Here is a 16,499-nt window from a genome sequence, read left to right as displayed (position 1 = left end):
ACTTCACAACTTTATAGAATAGCAGCACTGTGCAGTCCTATTGCTTCTGGGCTTTGTACTTGGAAACATTATTTTGTGTATAAATTTGTCTAAGAAACAGAGTCATTCTGTCTTTACTTCCCCTGTTGACATTTATTCCAGCCTTAAGCTGTCATTTTCAGATTTCAGCCAACTTTTTGATTAAATTCTGAATTTCTGTTTCAGTAGATTCTAAGCACATCTAGTCCTTCGGTTGTACCGGCTTGGATGCTGGGCCATTTTGAAACACTCTCTTCTTCTCTGTTGAAACTATTTCATTGTCTCAGTCTTCACTTCAAAATAGTACAATGCAACCCTTTATAATATTTGTTATTATTTTGAAATCTTTCGAGAATTTCAACTAGAAATATTTGACAGACATCTCCTGCTACATTTTATTTCCACAGGATAAAACAAGTAATTATGTCTAAAGACTTGCACATAGAACAGCAGTAAATTAAGTGTGAACTATTTGCTTAAGCCTCAGAGCCCCATACACCTTTCTTAATGAGCCTGTTTCTCCTGAAAAGAGACGAGTTCTTAAAAAGAAAAGCAAAGCCCACAGAGGATGTATGAAGTGTTTTGACAGAGTACCAAAAATGCAGCATCACATCACTAAACTCAGCAAATTGATGAAGGAAGAGTTTGCTACAATCCATAGCCTGGAATGAGGTCACCAGCTAAACTGACTTCATGACAACAAAAGCTCCTAGACTGATGAGAAAGTGTCCTCTGGTAGAGGTCAACATTCCTCTGCCTAAACAGGTCTTTCAGGCTTATGGAAGAAAAAATGTGTTAGCTTGACTTCCTTGGACTTATCACACAATAACTTGTGACTGTCAGCACTATGAAACTTTTTGTGGGTTATAAAATGATTAACTGACTATTCAAATTCTATAAATGTTGCATTTGTAGCCACAATCATCTCCTCAGAGAGAAGGCAGCAGAGTGTGAAACCTGAATTCAAGCAACAAAGAGGTTGAAATATTATTAAAATTAGAAATAACTGGGAGCTGCTAGAAATTTTATTTAAGGTTTGCAATATAGCAATAATATCAGTATTTATGTAGATGTGTGTGTGCCTGTGTGTGTAATGACAATGACATAGTTTTCAAACAAAAAGGACAGTTGCAAAAATAAATTTCCAGAGTTAACTGTTTTTAAATATTCTGTAAAGACTTCTGGTTATAAAAATTTCTAAAGAGTACCCACTTAACTCATAGAATCATAGAATCATAGGGGTTGGAAGGGACCTCGAAAGATCATCTAGTCTAACCCCCCCGCCAGAGCAGGGTCACCTGGAGTACATCACACAGGAATGAGTCCAGGCAGGTCTTGAATGTCTCCAGTGAAGAAGACTCCACAACCTCTCTGGGCAGCCTGTTCCAGTGCTCTGTCACTCTCACAGTAAAAAAAAATTTTCTGATATTCACCTTAAACCTCCTATAAACTAATGCCAGTCAATATCATAAAGCAATACTACAGCTAAATTAGCAAAGTAGAGAACTGATATATATCAGCTACAACCTGGAGATTCTTGTATCTAAGGCTACAGTTCTGCAGCTAATATGGTGATAGTATTTCTAGTTTCAGGAGTTGTGCATACTGATATTATAATTTTATATAGAAGGTTTAATATTTTATAGAGTATTTGCCTGTTGAGGAAACTCTTTTACCTTGGGGAAAAAAAAAAAAGTCCTGCTATGCATTTTGTTTAACTTCACAGGAGACTGCCATTCTCAGAGCCAGGAATCTCACTTGGACATTTCAAAGGACTACACAGAGGACCTCCTTTCTTCTCAACGGACCATTTGACTTTTAAGGCAGCCCTACCTACAGATGTGGACTTCAGGTAGAATGAGCAATGCAAAGAACTTGCTTGGACTTGGTATCTCCTTGTATTTTTGGGGACTGATGGACCTTACAACAACTGTGCTGTCAGGAAGTGCCAGGCCCCTCACTGAAGGGCAAGAAGACAACCTGTCAGACAAGCTGCATCAGCGCATGAAGCGGAGCTGGGTGTGGAACCAGTTCTTTGTTCTGGAGGAGTACACGGGATCTGACCCTCTCTATGTTGGGAAGGTAAGACCTGTACCAGGAGGATATCTGTCAGAGTGTATCTGTGCACCATGGTGAAATAAGGAAATTTTCCTAAGTGCCTTTACCTTCTTTCTGGCAGTTAACTTACCCACACTAATTTCACTTCTGCTCCAAAGAGCTTTTGACCAGTGTCATCTTCATTCAGGAAAAATTTCCGTTTCAAGGAGCTGTCAATATATTTATCTATTTTGAAGGATCTGCTTCACCAATCCTAATCTGTAATTGAGCCAGTGTTAGAAAATCTGCAGCGATCTTTTCAGGAACTTCTACAATCTCAAGGCAAAGCAAGGTTATATTGACATGTGAGGATTAGGAAAGAAGGGAAGAGTTTGTGATCATGTCAGCTGGAAACTGAAACTCACAAATCAAATGAAGCAGCCAGTTTCACTTGAAAATTGACATTTCAATTTTTGTTTTCTGCAAATCTCTAAGTTCAGACTATCTTCTTGCTTGCTAAAGCTTGACTGTGGGTTAATTCTGTGGGTGATAGAGAAGCTGCTCCAGACTGAGTAGCGTAGGGGGACAGCTCAATAAATCCAGCCACAAAGGGTCCCATTTTCTGATCCCTTATACTCCAAAAATATACACAAGTACAGATAATTGTAAACTGGACCTCTAAGTTCATCCCATCTACTTGGTAATATTTTGCATTCACTTTGAGAAACAAGCTGATGGAAATCTGACCAGTGATGTCTACCATCAAAATCTGCCTCACTGTAACCATCCTCCTTTGTCTGACTCTAAAACACTCTAAATTGTTTAAAATATTGATCCTGTTATGCAAAGAGTTATGCTTGTAGTCTACACCAAGGTGTAGACAAATCTGGAAAAAGTGAGAAGGGGTAGACTGAGTGTGCTTAAGTGTTTGAACAATACAATTAAGATTTTACATGCCTCAAATATCAGATACTGCTATGATGAGTGCAGACTACATATGAAAAATTAAAAACTAAGAAGGGATGTCATAAAACAATTCCTTCAGATTTTATTACGTTTTTTTATATTATCAAGGCTCCTTCTTTATCCTTCCAAGCTATCCATCTGCAGAAATATTTTTTTTAAAAAAAGGAAAATAATATATAAAAAAAAAAAAAAGAGACCAATTTTGGACTTGTATTTACCATTCTACAACCCCACAGAGCTAAACTGTACCCTCAGTCACACCAGTATAAATCAAAATGAATCCACAGGCTTCAAGAGACCTCTTCCTGATTTATCGCTGTGTGACTGACAGAAAGATGTGTTCTTCTTCCTCCCACAGCAATGGCATGACTAGTGATTGCTGCCAAATGAGACCTCCTTAGTCTTCATTCATCTCTGCACCTAGCTTTTCAGCTCTGATATCTCTACTGATTAAATAAATTAATATTTGGTTTCATGCAATCCCCAGCTTTAGAACAAGGTCCAGACATATTATTTCACATACCCTGTCCCATCTGAAACAACTCCAGACTTGCACTGTGAGCTGAATTCCAGCTAAAGCAAGCACTGGAAGAAACAAACTCATCTTTGTTTTAGACTTGATTGTGTCATTAGGAGTACAAAAACTTGGGGTGGTTGACCAGGGCTCTTGATCTTGCTTCTTCTCAGCTCCTCTGAATGGGGCAAAGCAGAGATTCTTCATGGTCTGTGTCCACCACACAAAGCCCAAGCTGCCAGGAATGAGCTCTCTCCAGGACTACCTATGCCATGGCTGTCTTAGGTGTGGGTGTGCAAGGGCTAATTAGCTTCCCTGGTTAGCACAGCCTATTAGCCCCACACACTGCTGAGCTGAAATAGCTGAGTGGCTCTGAAGGCCTCCTAGCTCTGCCCTGCTCCATGTAGACCAGACACTAGGGAACTCTGCTGCCAAAATAGGCCTCTGGAAGTCAAATATTTAATCTTCTCCCATCACTGAACTGCCTGCAGAGCAGCCAGACAAGCAGTGGGATGAATGCAGCCGGGGCTGCCGAGAGGGAAAGGCTTCCCCGCATCTCACAGAGCCAAAGGCACAGGCCCCTGGAAGAAGCTGCAGCCCACCATGATTCATCGCTCTGCCTGTGTTCATGCTCCCTGGGTCTTAGTGATCCTTAGGAGAGGAGTCAGCAGGAAATAGGCTGTGGGCTGAATTAATTGTTCTGGCAGGCCAGAAATTTTTTAGACCAAGTCACCCCAGGCTGACTCAGAAATAGCTCTGGAAGGGTCTGTGCAGAGCTGGGCAGGGCTGCAGAAGGACTCCCAGCCTACGGCTCACTGCTAGCACCAGCCCCAGAAGTAGCCCTGGGCCCCCATGCCTGGACAGACAGAACCTCTTCTAACTGATACCACCCATGACACCCTGAAACGTCCTGCTAGCCAGGCCTTGCTTTTATCTATTTCCTCTCTCCAAGCCCATGTCAGAAGAAGAAAAATTGCATAGCACAGATCCAGCTGTATTTACTGTAATACTCTGAAGGCTTCCCATAAGAGATGGATTCTTCTGATGCTCTGGTACAGGCTGTTCCACTGTATGTCTGGAGCAACCCAAAAAGCACCTTGACCTGAGCCTGGATCTGGGTTTGCCTAATGTGATTTTTAAGGCTCATATGAAAAATGTAGTTTCCTACATAACTGTAAGGCAAGGTGTAAAATATATTCTGGACAGGGAAATTAAAAGAAACTTCCTGAGATGAGGTCAGTACAATTTTGCTTTTCTCCAGTGCTCATGATCCTAATTGAAAGTATTTTAGCTTCAGAGGGTTCCTGGTTCTGTCACAGCTAAATATGAGTCTTCTGCTTTTCCTAGAGATAGCCATTATTGGCTAATAGGATGAACTAGGGAAACCAAAGCCCCCATGTTTGCTACAGTGAGTATTTTCCACATTCATCCAGCAGGTAAACTGCATCAGCAATTGAACTGGGGACAGGCTTCATCACTTAGCCATGTTGGAGACTCCTTAATCTTTTTTCAAAGGAAGGAGGCATTCAAAATACAGCAGCTGGAGGAGTGAATAAAATGCATCCTTTTTGCAGACTACCGCTTTGGATCAACCAAACTCACTCACACATTCCCACAAAAATCCCCTGCAGGTTCTACTTCCCTGGAGGCAGAGAAGAGAGCATGACAAGGATGCAGTCACTGCCGGGTTACCATAGCTGCACAAGTCCTCCCCTAAGCTCCCCTCAGCAGCAAGAGTCTCTTCCACTTGCCCCATGTCGGGAAATGTATCATTCACATGCAAAGGTAGCCTCCTTAAACATTTGTACTATCCTCATCAAAAGAAGCAACCCAGGTTGACACAGTTAATTTCTCAAGAGTTATCAGCTTCATTCCTCCCATAGTCCATTCCTTAATACGGAGGAGAAAGTGCAAATGAGTACCTCCTACTTCTCCGTCAGCCACATGGCAGCACAATTTATTGCACCATCCATAAAACAGAGCCAAGTTAAAAGTGGATCACCTTTCCAACACAGTGTCTTCTACACACACCCCAAGCTGCAACATCCTCATATAGGGTTTGGTGTGAGCAATGGTGTGAGCTTCAGTCCCTTTAGACACCAAATCCTTTCAGTTTTCTTGCAGTCTGGCAGTATTATCTTTTATGGTCTTTTCATTTTGTCTAGAAAGAAGAAGCTACAAAAGTGCTGCTAGCATTTCTTATTGCCTAGCCTTGGTTGAGAGCCAATGTTTTTAACAAATCACAGTTAGACAGAGATCCTCTTGTACTCCCAATTTCTTATTAGTGTGCCATGTTCATTCCTTGTTTGCTCCCTACACAACTGCATTCATTCCAAATAGGGCTTTGGACAGAAGGTGTAATTTAACCCATGAGTTCAATTCAGCATCTTCCACAGAGTCTTTTGAATTTCCTGAACACCTTCTGCTATTTCAAAAGATGCTTTCTTCTTTCTTCCTTTTTTTCCCCTTCTTGTTTTCTGTATCTTTTTCATTTTTCTTTACTTTTGCCTCTCCTTTGACTTTCAGTTTGACTTTGACTTCTTCTTTCTTTTTCTTCCCTTTTTCTTAGTTACTGGGGACTTATTGATGTTCCAAAACACATTTTCTTCCATCAGGCCTAGCTCTAATTCCCCAACCAGGTTTAACATCTGTATCTGTCTCAGCAGCTGCATTCTCCCGCTAACATGCTGATGCAGTAAAGCAAATGCCCAAGATGTAGCTTAGTGGTTCTGAATCAATTTGAAAACCTATAATAGTGTCTTCCTTCTGGAAGCATCCTGTTTACTGGCTCTTACAGTGATAACCTCTGAGTTATGGGTGTTTAGGGTAAACAATGACAGCCACTGTCTTTTTTTAAACTAATCACAAGATGGTGGGCCCTGAAGATATGCCAGTTTGCAGTCCTGGCACCTCCATGTGAATTCATACACATGACAGTCATCTTAATTTAACTGTTTGCCACTGCCAGATTTTTCTGGGCTTGTTCTTCCTCCGTTTAGCTGACACATCACCTGAGAGCTGCCAGCATTCCTCAAAGAACTGATGCCTCTCGGATGCTGTAGCCACAGCAGAGACCAGTGGGAAAGTGATGAAATGAAATATTAGTGACCTAACATGAGGTCACAATCTGCACCTTCAGCTCATGCAGCTGCTTTGCAGTCTGCTACCCTTAACACTTGGGGTCCCAGCAGTCATTAAGACTCAATGGGCCACCTACATACAGACCTGTTTGCAGGGTGGAACGTGCCATAGAAAACCATCTAGATCTCACCTCAGCTGAAAACTGTCTTACACTAAAATCAGGAGCAGACCCAAGTTTTGCATAGGTCATGTGCTGTGCGCTGAGAGGCTTGTTAGGCAAACCGCCTCCAGAGGGTGAGCATCTGGCAGTCAGACCCTCCACTGGGAGAAGTGGTCTTTCAGCTCCCAGTTCAATGGGACTATGTGCCTTAAAAAATCTGAAAAGCTGGTCCACTGGCATTAGAAATGCTTAGGTCAGATGACCCCATTTGTCCATTTCTTTTTGGATTCTTTCTTCAAATTCTACTAATCCTGTGTTTATATATTCCATTTATTATTCCAAGATTTTTCTCTCCCGTACAAATATTTAACTATGTTTAGCCTCATCCTCCACAATTGTACCTATATGTCCTTTGAGCTCACCAGAGCATGAAACACACTTAATTCTGACCATATTTCTTGAGATAATTATCTCATATGCATTTTAAAATTTCCTTAACTGAATCCAGCCCATTTTGATTACTTAAAAAAAATATTATTGATCTATTCTATATTCATTTTTTTAAATTATAATTACAATGGAAACCAGTATTCACACCTGAACCATTCCTGAAAATCCCATTTTGATTATTGCATCTCAAGTCTGTTGCCTTCCTGGCTTTTGGGAGTGAGCAATACCATCTCTAGGCATTGGGCTTTGTGCATTGTTCCTCAAAAGCATGTAAGTGTGAGCATACTGTTAAGCATCTTCATAGTGTGAGAGAAGTTAAGTGATTTGTTTGTTTTTTTGATAGTTATTCCAGTATTTCATGGGAACCAGGACTTTAAGAGAATGGTAATCCCCAGTATGATTTGTTTCTCTATTTAGATTATAATTAGCAGAGCATTTACTTTTCTTCTGTTCTGTTGCATTCAGCTATTTGTGGCTGCTCAGAACTAATCAGCAGTCATGCAATAAATCCATTTGCTAATTCCTTAGAAAATCTGGGATGCCTCTCATCTCTATAGCCTGCCATGGACATAATCAAACTTTCCTTGCTGTTTACCTTGCCTATTGTTCGACAATAATTCTTTCCTGAAGATGCAAGGATCCAGCCTAATTTTTATTGTAAAAATTTTCATGGAAAAAAAATTAAGGGAATTTGAATAATGACAGTTACTGAGTAGCTGTCCCACCCTGCTTTCCTCTTGATCCCAAATAGGTTTGCCTTATCTGCCACAACATCATGGTACCCCTGGAGTATCTGACTCCTCTTAAGCCATGTGAGCAAGCACAGCCTGCTGCTTTGCTGACCTCACCTTTTCCCAAGCCTGGCAGTGAGTCCTTCTCAATGGCCACTACAACCAGGTAACATGTAATTATTATGTTGAGTGAGATTTCAAGCAGATACAGAGCCTGTTCCTGTTTGGTTGTCTTTGCCTTTCTTCTGACAGCTGTGGATGCAGAAATGGGAAAACAGGAGACGGTTTTTAGTTGCAACTCTGTGATACAGATGTTACTGGGTATTTGCTTCTTTCAGCAAACCAAGTTCATTAAAACCAGTTTGTGAGTCCCACCACTGAGACCAAAATGCTCAGGATGCTCACGTGCTTGGTGTTTCTCAGCATCTGCTTGTCCAGCTCATAGTCTAACTGAATTGTGTTCGGCTCCACAGCTCCACTCTGACATGGACAGGGGAGATGGTTCGATCAAATACATCCTCTCAGGAGAGGGAGCTGGCATTGTGTTTACAATTGATGATACGACAGGGGACATTCATGCCATTCAGCGACTGGACCGCGAAGAAAGGTCACAGTACACCCTCAGAGCACAAGCTCTGGACAGGCGAACAGGCCGGCCAATGGAACCAGAGTCAGAGTTCATCATCAAAATCCAGGACATCAATGACAATGAACCCAAATTTCTGGATGGACCTTATGTGGCCTCTGTTCCAGAAATGTCACCTGTGGGTAAGGCAAATTTTGTGGAGTCTCTTTCTTCTATAAGTATATTGGAGTTGGTCACCAAAACATAAATTCCATGACTCCTTAGACTCAGCTTTTGCCCCTTATGCAGGAGCTGCACGACAGGAGAGCTTCCTTTGGGAGGCTTGACTGCCACAGAAGTGGGATAGTGGGATTTATACCACCATCAGCTGGGCCCCTCTGAAAGAAAATAGGCCAGGGGAAGCAGGAGAGCTGAAAAAAAGATGTAATTTGAAAATGCCATCCCCAGACAACTTCCAGTAACATAGTGCCCCATCTCCCCTGCCATCAGATGGTAGCAAGAGTAATGACCATTAGACATCCATTACCACCCAGGAAATAATATAATTTTAAGAAGCTATTCTAGTTTGTACTGAGAGCTGAAATACTGTCTAGGAGCCCTTGAAATCGTGGAGACTTGATAACAATTATTAGCAGATTTCTTCTTTCTAATCTGTTTAAGCCTACACTAAACACAGTTCAAGTGGATCCCAAAGTTCTTGTACCATTTTCTTTTCACTTTTAGAGAATGGGATCATGTCAAAAACAGTCATGTTATTGTAATGCAAAAGATAAACAGCAGTATTCCTAACTACACAAGTCAGAAGAAACCATTTCCATATAACAAATACGATAGTCTCATAAAATACTGTTTTTCTGGAGTTTTTTATTTCTTTTGGAGATGCTTGTTGTTTTTTGTCTCCATGACATCATTACAGAGATAATCTGTAATCACAGGTATCACATACATAAATCACGTCCTGAAGTTACAGATACGCCTCACAGAATCACACAGACTCTTAGGGGTTGGAAGGGACCTCGAAAGATCATCGAGTCCAAGGAGGACTTGATCCAGAGCAGGATCACCTAGAGCACATCACACAGGAACTTGTCCAGGCGGGTTTTGAATGTCTCCAGCGAAGGAGACTCCACAACCTCTCTGGGCAGCCTGTTCCAGTGCTCTGTCACTCTCACAGTAAAGAAGTTTTTTCTGATGTTTACATTTAACTCCTCATTCTTCAATATTATGCTGACATAAAGCGAGAAACAGGCATCAAATATCAAAGTTCCATTCAAAAATAATGTTTCTTAATGGTAATGGTTAGCTTGAATTTAGACGTATTTTCCAGTGCCTATCTAGTAACAATGGATTTGCTTCTAACATAAAACTTTATGTAGAAGGCTAGATACATCCATAAAGGCATTGTCTGACATTTTAAGGAGTCGAAGCTCACATATATCTCAAACAGTTATGCCTTACCTTCTCCTTGTTCTTGATAAATTACATCACCTGCAAGCCATTATTAGCTTCAGAGGAAGCAGACCTTGAAAACCTATTGAAGAAAAGAAACATATCTGTGTCTGTGTGGGTACCAGAAGGCACTTCAGCGGGGTATAATCTCTAGGCCGTGCAGTGTAAACTGCAATCCCACAGAGAGATTATCTCAGAGATACACCTCTTCATGCTCACTGTGTGTGCACAATTCCATCCCTTAGTCAACATATGCATCCATGGGCCTGCTAAAGCAGTTCAACATTTATGTCAGCATAGCTATAGATCTTATTCAGGCTGCCTTTAAATAACATTTAAAATCAAGAAAAGTGGAAAAGCAGCAAGATATATATAACTACCAGCTCTCTGCAAACCATAACGAAGTACTGCTAGGTCAGCTATTCTCTAACTGTGGTCCATAGAGTACTTGCTCTTCTATATCTTCTTATAGATGCATGATGAATTTATGCTCATTAATTTCTTTATGCTAATGAGATACAAGTATGAGCAATAAGTGCAAGCACTATGAGCATCAAATGAGGAAGTTCGGTGTGGGAAGGGTCTCGTTAGACATTTCCATTTATTTTGAATTGTGTACTTTTCATTCCAGCTCTTTATGCCACAAGGCCTTACCTGATGGGTTTTTTTGTCAGGCACTTCTGTTATCCAGGTGACAGCGACAGATGCTGATGACCCAACCTACGGGAACAGCGCAAGAGTAGTGTACAGTATTCTCCAAGGACAACCATATTTCTCTGTGGACTCTCGGACAGGTATGTTATTTCATCAGGGAATAAGGCAGTGTGAAAACCAAAGTAAAAGCTTTCAAGGAGAAAGAAAAGGCAGTGCATCGTGACTGTGGGTCAGAGAAACATAGTTCTCTGGCTTGGAGCCAAGATAGAGCAGCGCTGTGCAAGGGTTAAAGCAAGGCTGTGATCATGAGCTCTAGAAGAAGGACCTGCGTTCTGCAGTGATATATTCATCTAAATGACCATATTCTGCAGCTCAGAAGCTAGGTAGGTTTGGTATTGTAAATGGTGTTGGCTTCTACCATTGCAAAAATGTCTTCAGCAGATTTAGTTGATAACAAGGTTTAATGAATCAACCAGGACTGTAAAGTACAAGCTAAAGGATGCAGTTATCTAGAGTAGCTTTACCTAAGAGTGTTCTTCTTAATAACCTTAGATTTATCTATAGGACACTCTCTCTGTTTTGCTTGCTTTCTATCTTTTTCTGTGTATATCCAAGGTTTATATACAAAAGAGGAATCTGACAGGTGTTGACAGTTTCCTAAGGGCATCTGTAGTGCTAAGGTCAGAAACTCATGAGATGATAGTCATTGCTGAGCCCTAGGGGACAAAACAGAGAAAACGCTGCATAATCTGCTTCTGAAAGTTAGCAGTTTATGGAGTAGGTGCTCTAGCCTGTATGTGGCATGCCATTTCCTCATCCCATTACAATATAAATAAGATGGTAAGGTCCATTTTGTGATCAGGTTATCAACCACAGAAAATAAGGGCATAATCATCGATCTGCTAAGTACTGAATAATTTCTCAGAAAGCAAAGCAGCAATATTCAGGGTCAGATCTGGTACAGATTTAAGTGCTAAAGTGCAACTTAAGACAGAAGACATGCCCCTAAGTACAAAAGGGCCTTGATTGATATTTAACCCAAAAAAGGTCTTTTTCTCCACTTACTAGTTTCCCAGTCACTTAGACTTGCATCTCTGGATATGTCCAGAACTGCCTCAGCCTTCAAAATGGGCAACAGGGCACCCTTTTACACCAAGTGCAGTTGTGAGCCAGAACATACTTCTTCACCTCAGGCACAGGACTCTATTACCTTCCCCAAGTGCAAATGCACCTGCAGGATTTGGTAACCCAAAATCACAGAATATTAGGGGTCAGAAGGACCTCTGAAGATCATCAAGGCCAACCCCCAAGATGCAACTCTGACTCTCATGTTCTTCTAAAACAGAGCTGGAGCATAAATGAGCACCAGCTCCTTTTTATTGACGTGTAGTGGTTAACACACTCAATAGCGAGAAACCTATTTCAATGCCCTCTTCTGCTAGGAACATTTGAGGTCCCTATTCTGCACCTCTCAACACAACCCCTTGGTTCCAGAAGCATGGTCCTGTTTGAGTTCTGTCACTGGCCTCACAGGTGCTGAATGAATGTGTAAGTGATGGCACAACTTCAAAGGAAAGCTGAGGCCCTCCTTCCTTGTTCCAGAATACTTTTACAGCCTGTCCATGATCACATTCCCTTAGAAGGTAACAAACATGGATTTAAGTCCCCTCTGGCAGACTAGGCAAAGGCCTTTGGCCTCCCACTTTCCTAGAAACCATCTGGCTGATAGAGGAAATAAAGGACATCACCTCTGCTCTTTACTAGTTTTTTGTTGGGTTTGGTTTTGGTTTTTTGTTTGTTTGTTTTGCTGGGTTTTTTTAAAGAGTGAACCTCACCAAGTTTATTGAAATAAATAGTACCAGCATCTTTAGTTTGGAAGATCTGAGAATCTGAGCCTTTCCCGTAGCCCTAAGGAAGGTTTTAAGGTTCATCCCCATCCTCAGCATTTCCTTGCTGACAAGTTGTGTGCAGTAGCATCAGAGGCTTCCTGCTGAGCATGGCTGTTCTGCCGGATCCCGTTTGTAGGGGCATGAACCTCAACCTGGCTCTGAGCCCTTATGTCCTAGACTGACCGTCCTCTAAGGACCAGAGACCTCAAACATAGGACATGGGAGAGCCTGGCTTTTAGGCATAGATGTCTTTTTTTAGACCTAGCCTGTTTTGTATTAAGGACAAGAAAAGAGTGAAATTCCCTACAGAGTATTTGTATATGTAGAAAATACTTCCCAAAATGCTAAGCATTTTCATATCTTATTTATATCCTTGGGAGTTGAGGAGATACAGCACTTCATGGGAGTCACTCAACTTTACAGGATGAGGCTCTTAAGGACTCCATGTAGCAAGATTAAAATAGCACATTGTGAATTGTTCAGTACTGGTCACTATTTCTTCCCTTCTACATACAGTGATAATTGCCAATGCAATATCTTTTTACTGCTTTTTTATTAAATCCATAAATTATCTTTCTGCTAAAAATAAAGACTAAATGCAGATCACTCAAGTTAATAGTGTCCTGATGTGCAAGTGCTGCATGTTGTCATGCAACTGGGATGGTGCCTGGGGCTGACACATATCTGCCCACACACGGATTGGCACCCCAAACATTTCACAGCTAGTGTCTAGCCAGGGGCATTGGTGCCCTAGAACGTGTCCCCTGGCAGTGCATCCCCTGGGCTGCACCTCCAGCCGCTGCTTCTCTCCTGCTCAAGGACCCTTGTGCAGCCAAGCAGCCCGTTGAGCAGTCCTGCCGGGCAGGCATGCTGCAAAGGGCAGCCAAGCTGGTGAAAAGTCTGGAAGGAGCCTTAGAAGGAGTGGCTGAGGGAACTGGGGCTGTTTACCCTGGAGGAAAGGAGGCTGAGGGGAGACATCATCACTCTCTGCAACTACCTGAAAGGAGGTGGTAGGGAGGTGGGAGCTGGACTCTTCTTCCAAGTGACAAGTGATAGAACAAGAGGAAATGGCCTCAAGTTGTGCCAGGGGAAGTTTAGATTGAATATTAGGAAAACTGTGTTTACTGAAAGGGTTGTCAGGCACTGGAGCAGGCTGCCCAGAGAAGTGGTTGAGTCACCATCCCTGGAGGTGTTTAAAAGACATGTACATGTGGTGCTTAGGGACATGGTTTAGTGGTGGACGTGGCAGTGTACTAGGTTGACAGTTGGACTTGATGATCTTAAAGGTCTTTTCCATCCAAAACGATTCTATGGTTCTATGCCTGGAAGTTGGACAGCTCTGAAATGCAGGCCTGTGTGCCTCTGTGCCAGCTGACAGACACGGGGAAGGGCAGGATTCAGGCTTCAGACCTGAAGGCCATGGAAAAGGCAAGAGGAGCATCCCAGCCGCTAGACAGGCGCCCGGCAGGCTCGGGAGAGGCGAATCCAGTCCCGCGGGCAGGGAGCGGGGCGGGGGGCGGCGGCAACGCCGGGTCCCAGCCGCGGCGGCCGCTTCCCCGCAGCCTCCGTCAGAGAAGTGTTGCTGCCACCTCATGTCCTCTTGCAGTAGTATCACTGTAGCATCCCCCGAAGGAAGGCACGGGGTAGTAGGGTGAGCACCACACCCCTGCAAGAGCAACCTGCCCTAACCAGAGGTATCCTCCCCAAGGAGGTCCCGAAGGACCCGAGCAAAGCCCGTGGGCTTTTGTCAGGTTGCCTCCAGGACTGAGTGTGTTGGAACACTCCAGAAAACTCTTCTTGATACATCTTTTAACTAATCACATCAGTTCCACCTTTTGTGTAGTCATACTTAGGCTGAGCATGGCCTTAACACTCTGCTCCTGAAATGTTTTTTCCAGCTCCCTTGGAAGGCAACTTCTTAATTTTGAACAGATAGTCTTCCCCAGAGCAGATGCATTTTAGCTAGGCTTCTTTAAAATTCACACCTTCTGTTAACCTAGATTTAGTTTGGGTGAGCTTTGCTCTGCCAAGAAAGGTGAAGCTGAATGCAGACTCTGGTCTCATTCTTGACAGAGGGAATATGATGCAGGAGCAAGACCACCCAACCTTGTTTGTGCACTCTCTAACTGACATTTCTTTTGTTCCCAAAACCCCTTTCCCCCGCTCAATCTCACAGGCTTAATTAGGACAGCTCTAATGAACATGGACAGAGAAGCAAAAGAATATTATGAAGTGATTATCCAGGCCAAGGACATGGGTGGACAGCTGGGAGGATTAGCTGGAACAACCACAGTCAACATCACCCTCTCTGATGTCAATGACAATCCACCCAGATTTCCACAGAGTGAGTACTCACTGTGCCAGGACAGGCAAAAAGGGGCGACTGAGTTGTACAGCTGCTGTTTGCTGCCATTACAGCCGTTTTCAAAGTGAGGATAGGGACAATTAAGAGATGGGCAGAGTTTTGGATCAAAGAAGGAACTTCCCTTCAGAAAACATCAAAAAGGAACGTTCACTAGCTTGTCTTTCAGAAGAGGTTTCTGAGCTCCAAAATCATCAAAAACAACCCCTTTTTTTAAAGGATGGGAAATTAATGTACAGAAAAAGGAAAAAAAGATCTTTTGTGTTCCTAGCCTGCTCATGGCTTGCCTTTAGCTGCTAGTTGCTGCCCTGATTCACTTTTCATCCTACCTCCGAGAAGATGTCTGTCAAATCACAGACATGTGGCAGTGCTGGAAGTTGAAAGATAATTCATGCACTGCTCCAGCCAGGCCACTGCAGGGGAGCATCTCTTAGCTATGCTGCCAGTATAGAGTGTATGGTCATACAGGCTGCCCTCCAGGAAAGATTCATCTAAACCTTGGCAATACACAGTTAAACCCTCTATGTAACAGCCACAGCTAATGGAATGCAAAAACCGGCAACTCCACTCCTATCATAAATGTATTTACACAAGTGAATCTCGCAACAAGATTAGCAATATTTTGTTCTTTCTTTTTAAAATTCTTTTAAAGCAAATTTTCCTACATAATTCTATATTTGTGTTAAAAAGTTGAAACAAGCTTTTCAGATTTGATTGAACAAAATCTTTCAAGACATCTACCTACTTCCCTACTTCTTTCTTTCCCTTTTTTTTTTTTAAAGAAAGCCGATTCTTTTGATGTAGATCTGTCTCAAGCCATTTTTCTCATCTAGCTGAGAAATGAAAACTCCTGCAGTTCTTTTTTTTGCTATTCTTCTTCTCCATGTGTTTCTTCATGTTGCACTCCTAAATCAAAGCACTCCACCAACATCAGCAAGAAACATCAGCTTTCACTTCCCTTCTTCTGGCAGAGCAACTTGTTGAATGCACCATTGCCAATCTCATTTTGAAAGTGCCATGAATTGTAACTGTTTGATATCAAATTCCTGATTAAGAAAAATTATAATGGATCAAACCCCACCCTTAGTGTAATTCTGCTGTATAAAGCTCAATAATGGATTACTGATTAACAGAGAGAGTGCGGCAAGGAAGGTTTGAACATGAAGTATGGTGGCATTTTGTGTTTGTATTTTTAAATACAAATGTAAGTTACAATACAGATTGGCATTTAAATAATTTGTATTTTTAAAATATGTGTTTAAAATAGCAGCTTTCTCTTTCCCCAGGCTTGCTGCTAAGCAAATTAGTGATACACCAAATGTTTTCAAGACTGCGTTTTTAGGGAGAGGTAGTATATTTTAATAGAGTAACTGGTGAATTTGGAAGAAACAGGCAAGCTTCTGAGTTCTCAGAGCCTTTTTCAGGGTTGAGAAGAAGCTTATACAAACTGAAGAAAGGATTTGTGGTGCTCAAAACTTGTGTGTTTATTCCCACTGTACAAGCTGATCTCATAAAATATTCCTCTTCTATTAATTCCATTTCATATCCTGCTTTATATCATGGCTGCAACATCACTGGTGTTAATTGCCCTATTTTTCTAGC

The 16,499-nt window shown here is 42.0% G+C and overlaps 1 protein-coding gene across 4 annotated transcripts in view; it reads left to right on the top strand.

Annotated features, from left to right (window-relative positions):
- Positions 1–16,499, top strand: part of CDH20 (cadherin 20) — a 120,320-nt gene that overhangs the window by 82,549 nt on the left and 21,272 nt on the right. For all 4 annotated transcript variants that reach the window (XM_051611843.1, XM_051611845.1, XM_051611844.1 and 1 more), the window contains exons 2-5: positions 1,745–2,100; positions 8,431–8,725; positions 10,667–10,786; positions 14,712–14,879. In XM_051611843.1, the coding sequence (XP_051467803.1) occupies positions 1,858–2,100; positions 8,431–8,725; positions 10,667–10,786; positions 14,712–14,879 (826 nt within the window). In that variant the 5' untranslated portion in view covers positions 1,745–1,857. The remainder of the gene's footprint in view (positions 1–1,744; positions 2,101–8,430; positions 8,726–10,666; positions 10,787–14,711; positions 14,880–16,499) is intronic.

Source organism: Apus apus, chromosome 2, assembly GCF_020740795.1.
Source record: "Apus apus isolate bApuApu2 chromosome 2, bApuApu2.pri.cur, whole genome shotgun sequence".
In the NCBI taxonomy this organism is placed as follows: domain Eukaryota; kingdom Metazoa; phylum Chordata; class Aves; order Apodiformes; family Apodidae; genus Apus; species Apus apus.
This window is presented reverse-complemented; position numbering and strand designations above follow the sequence as displayed.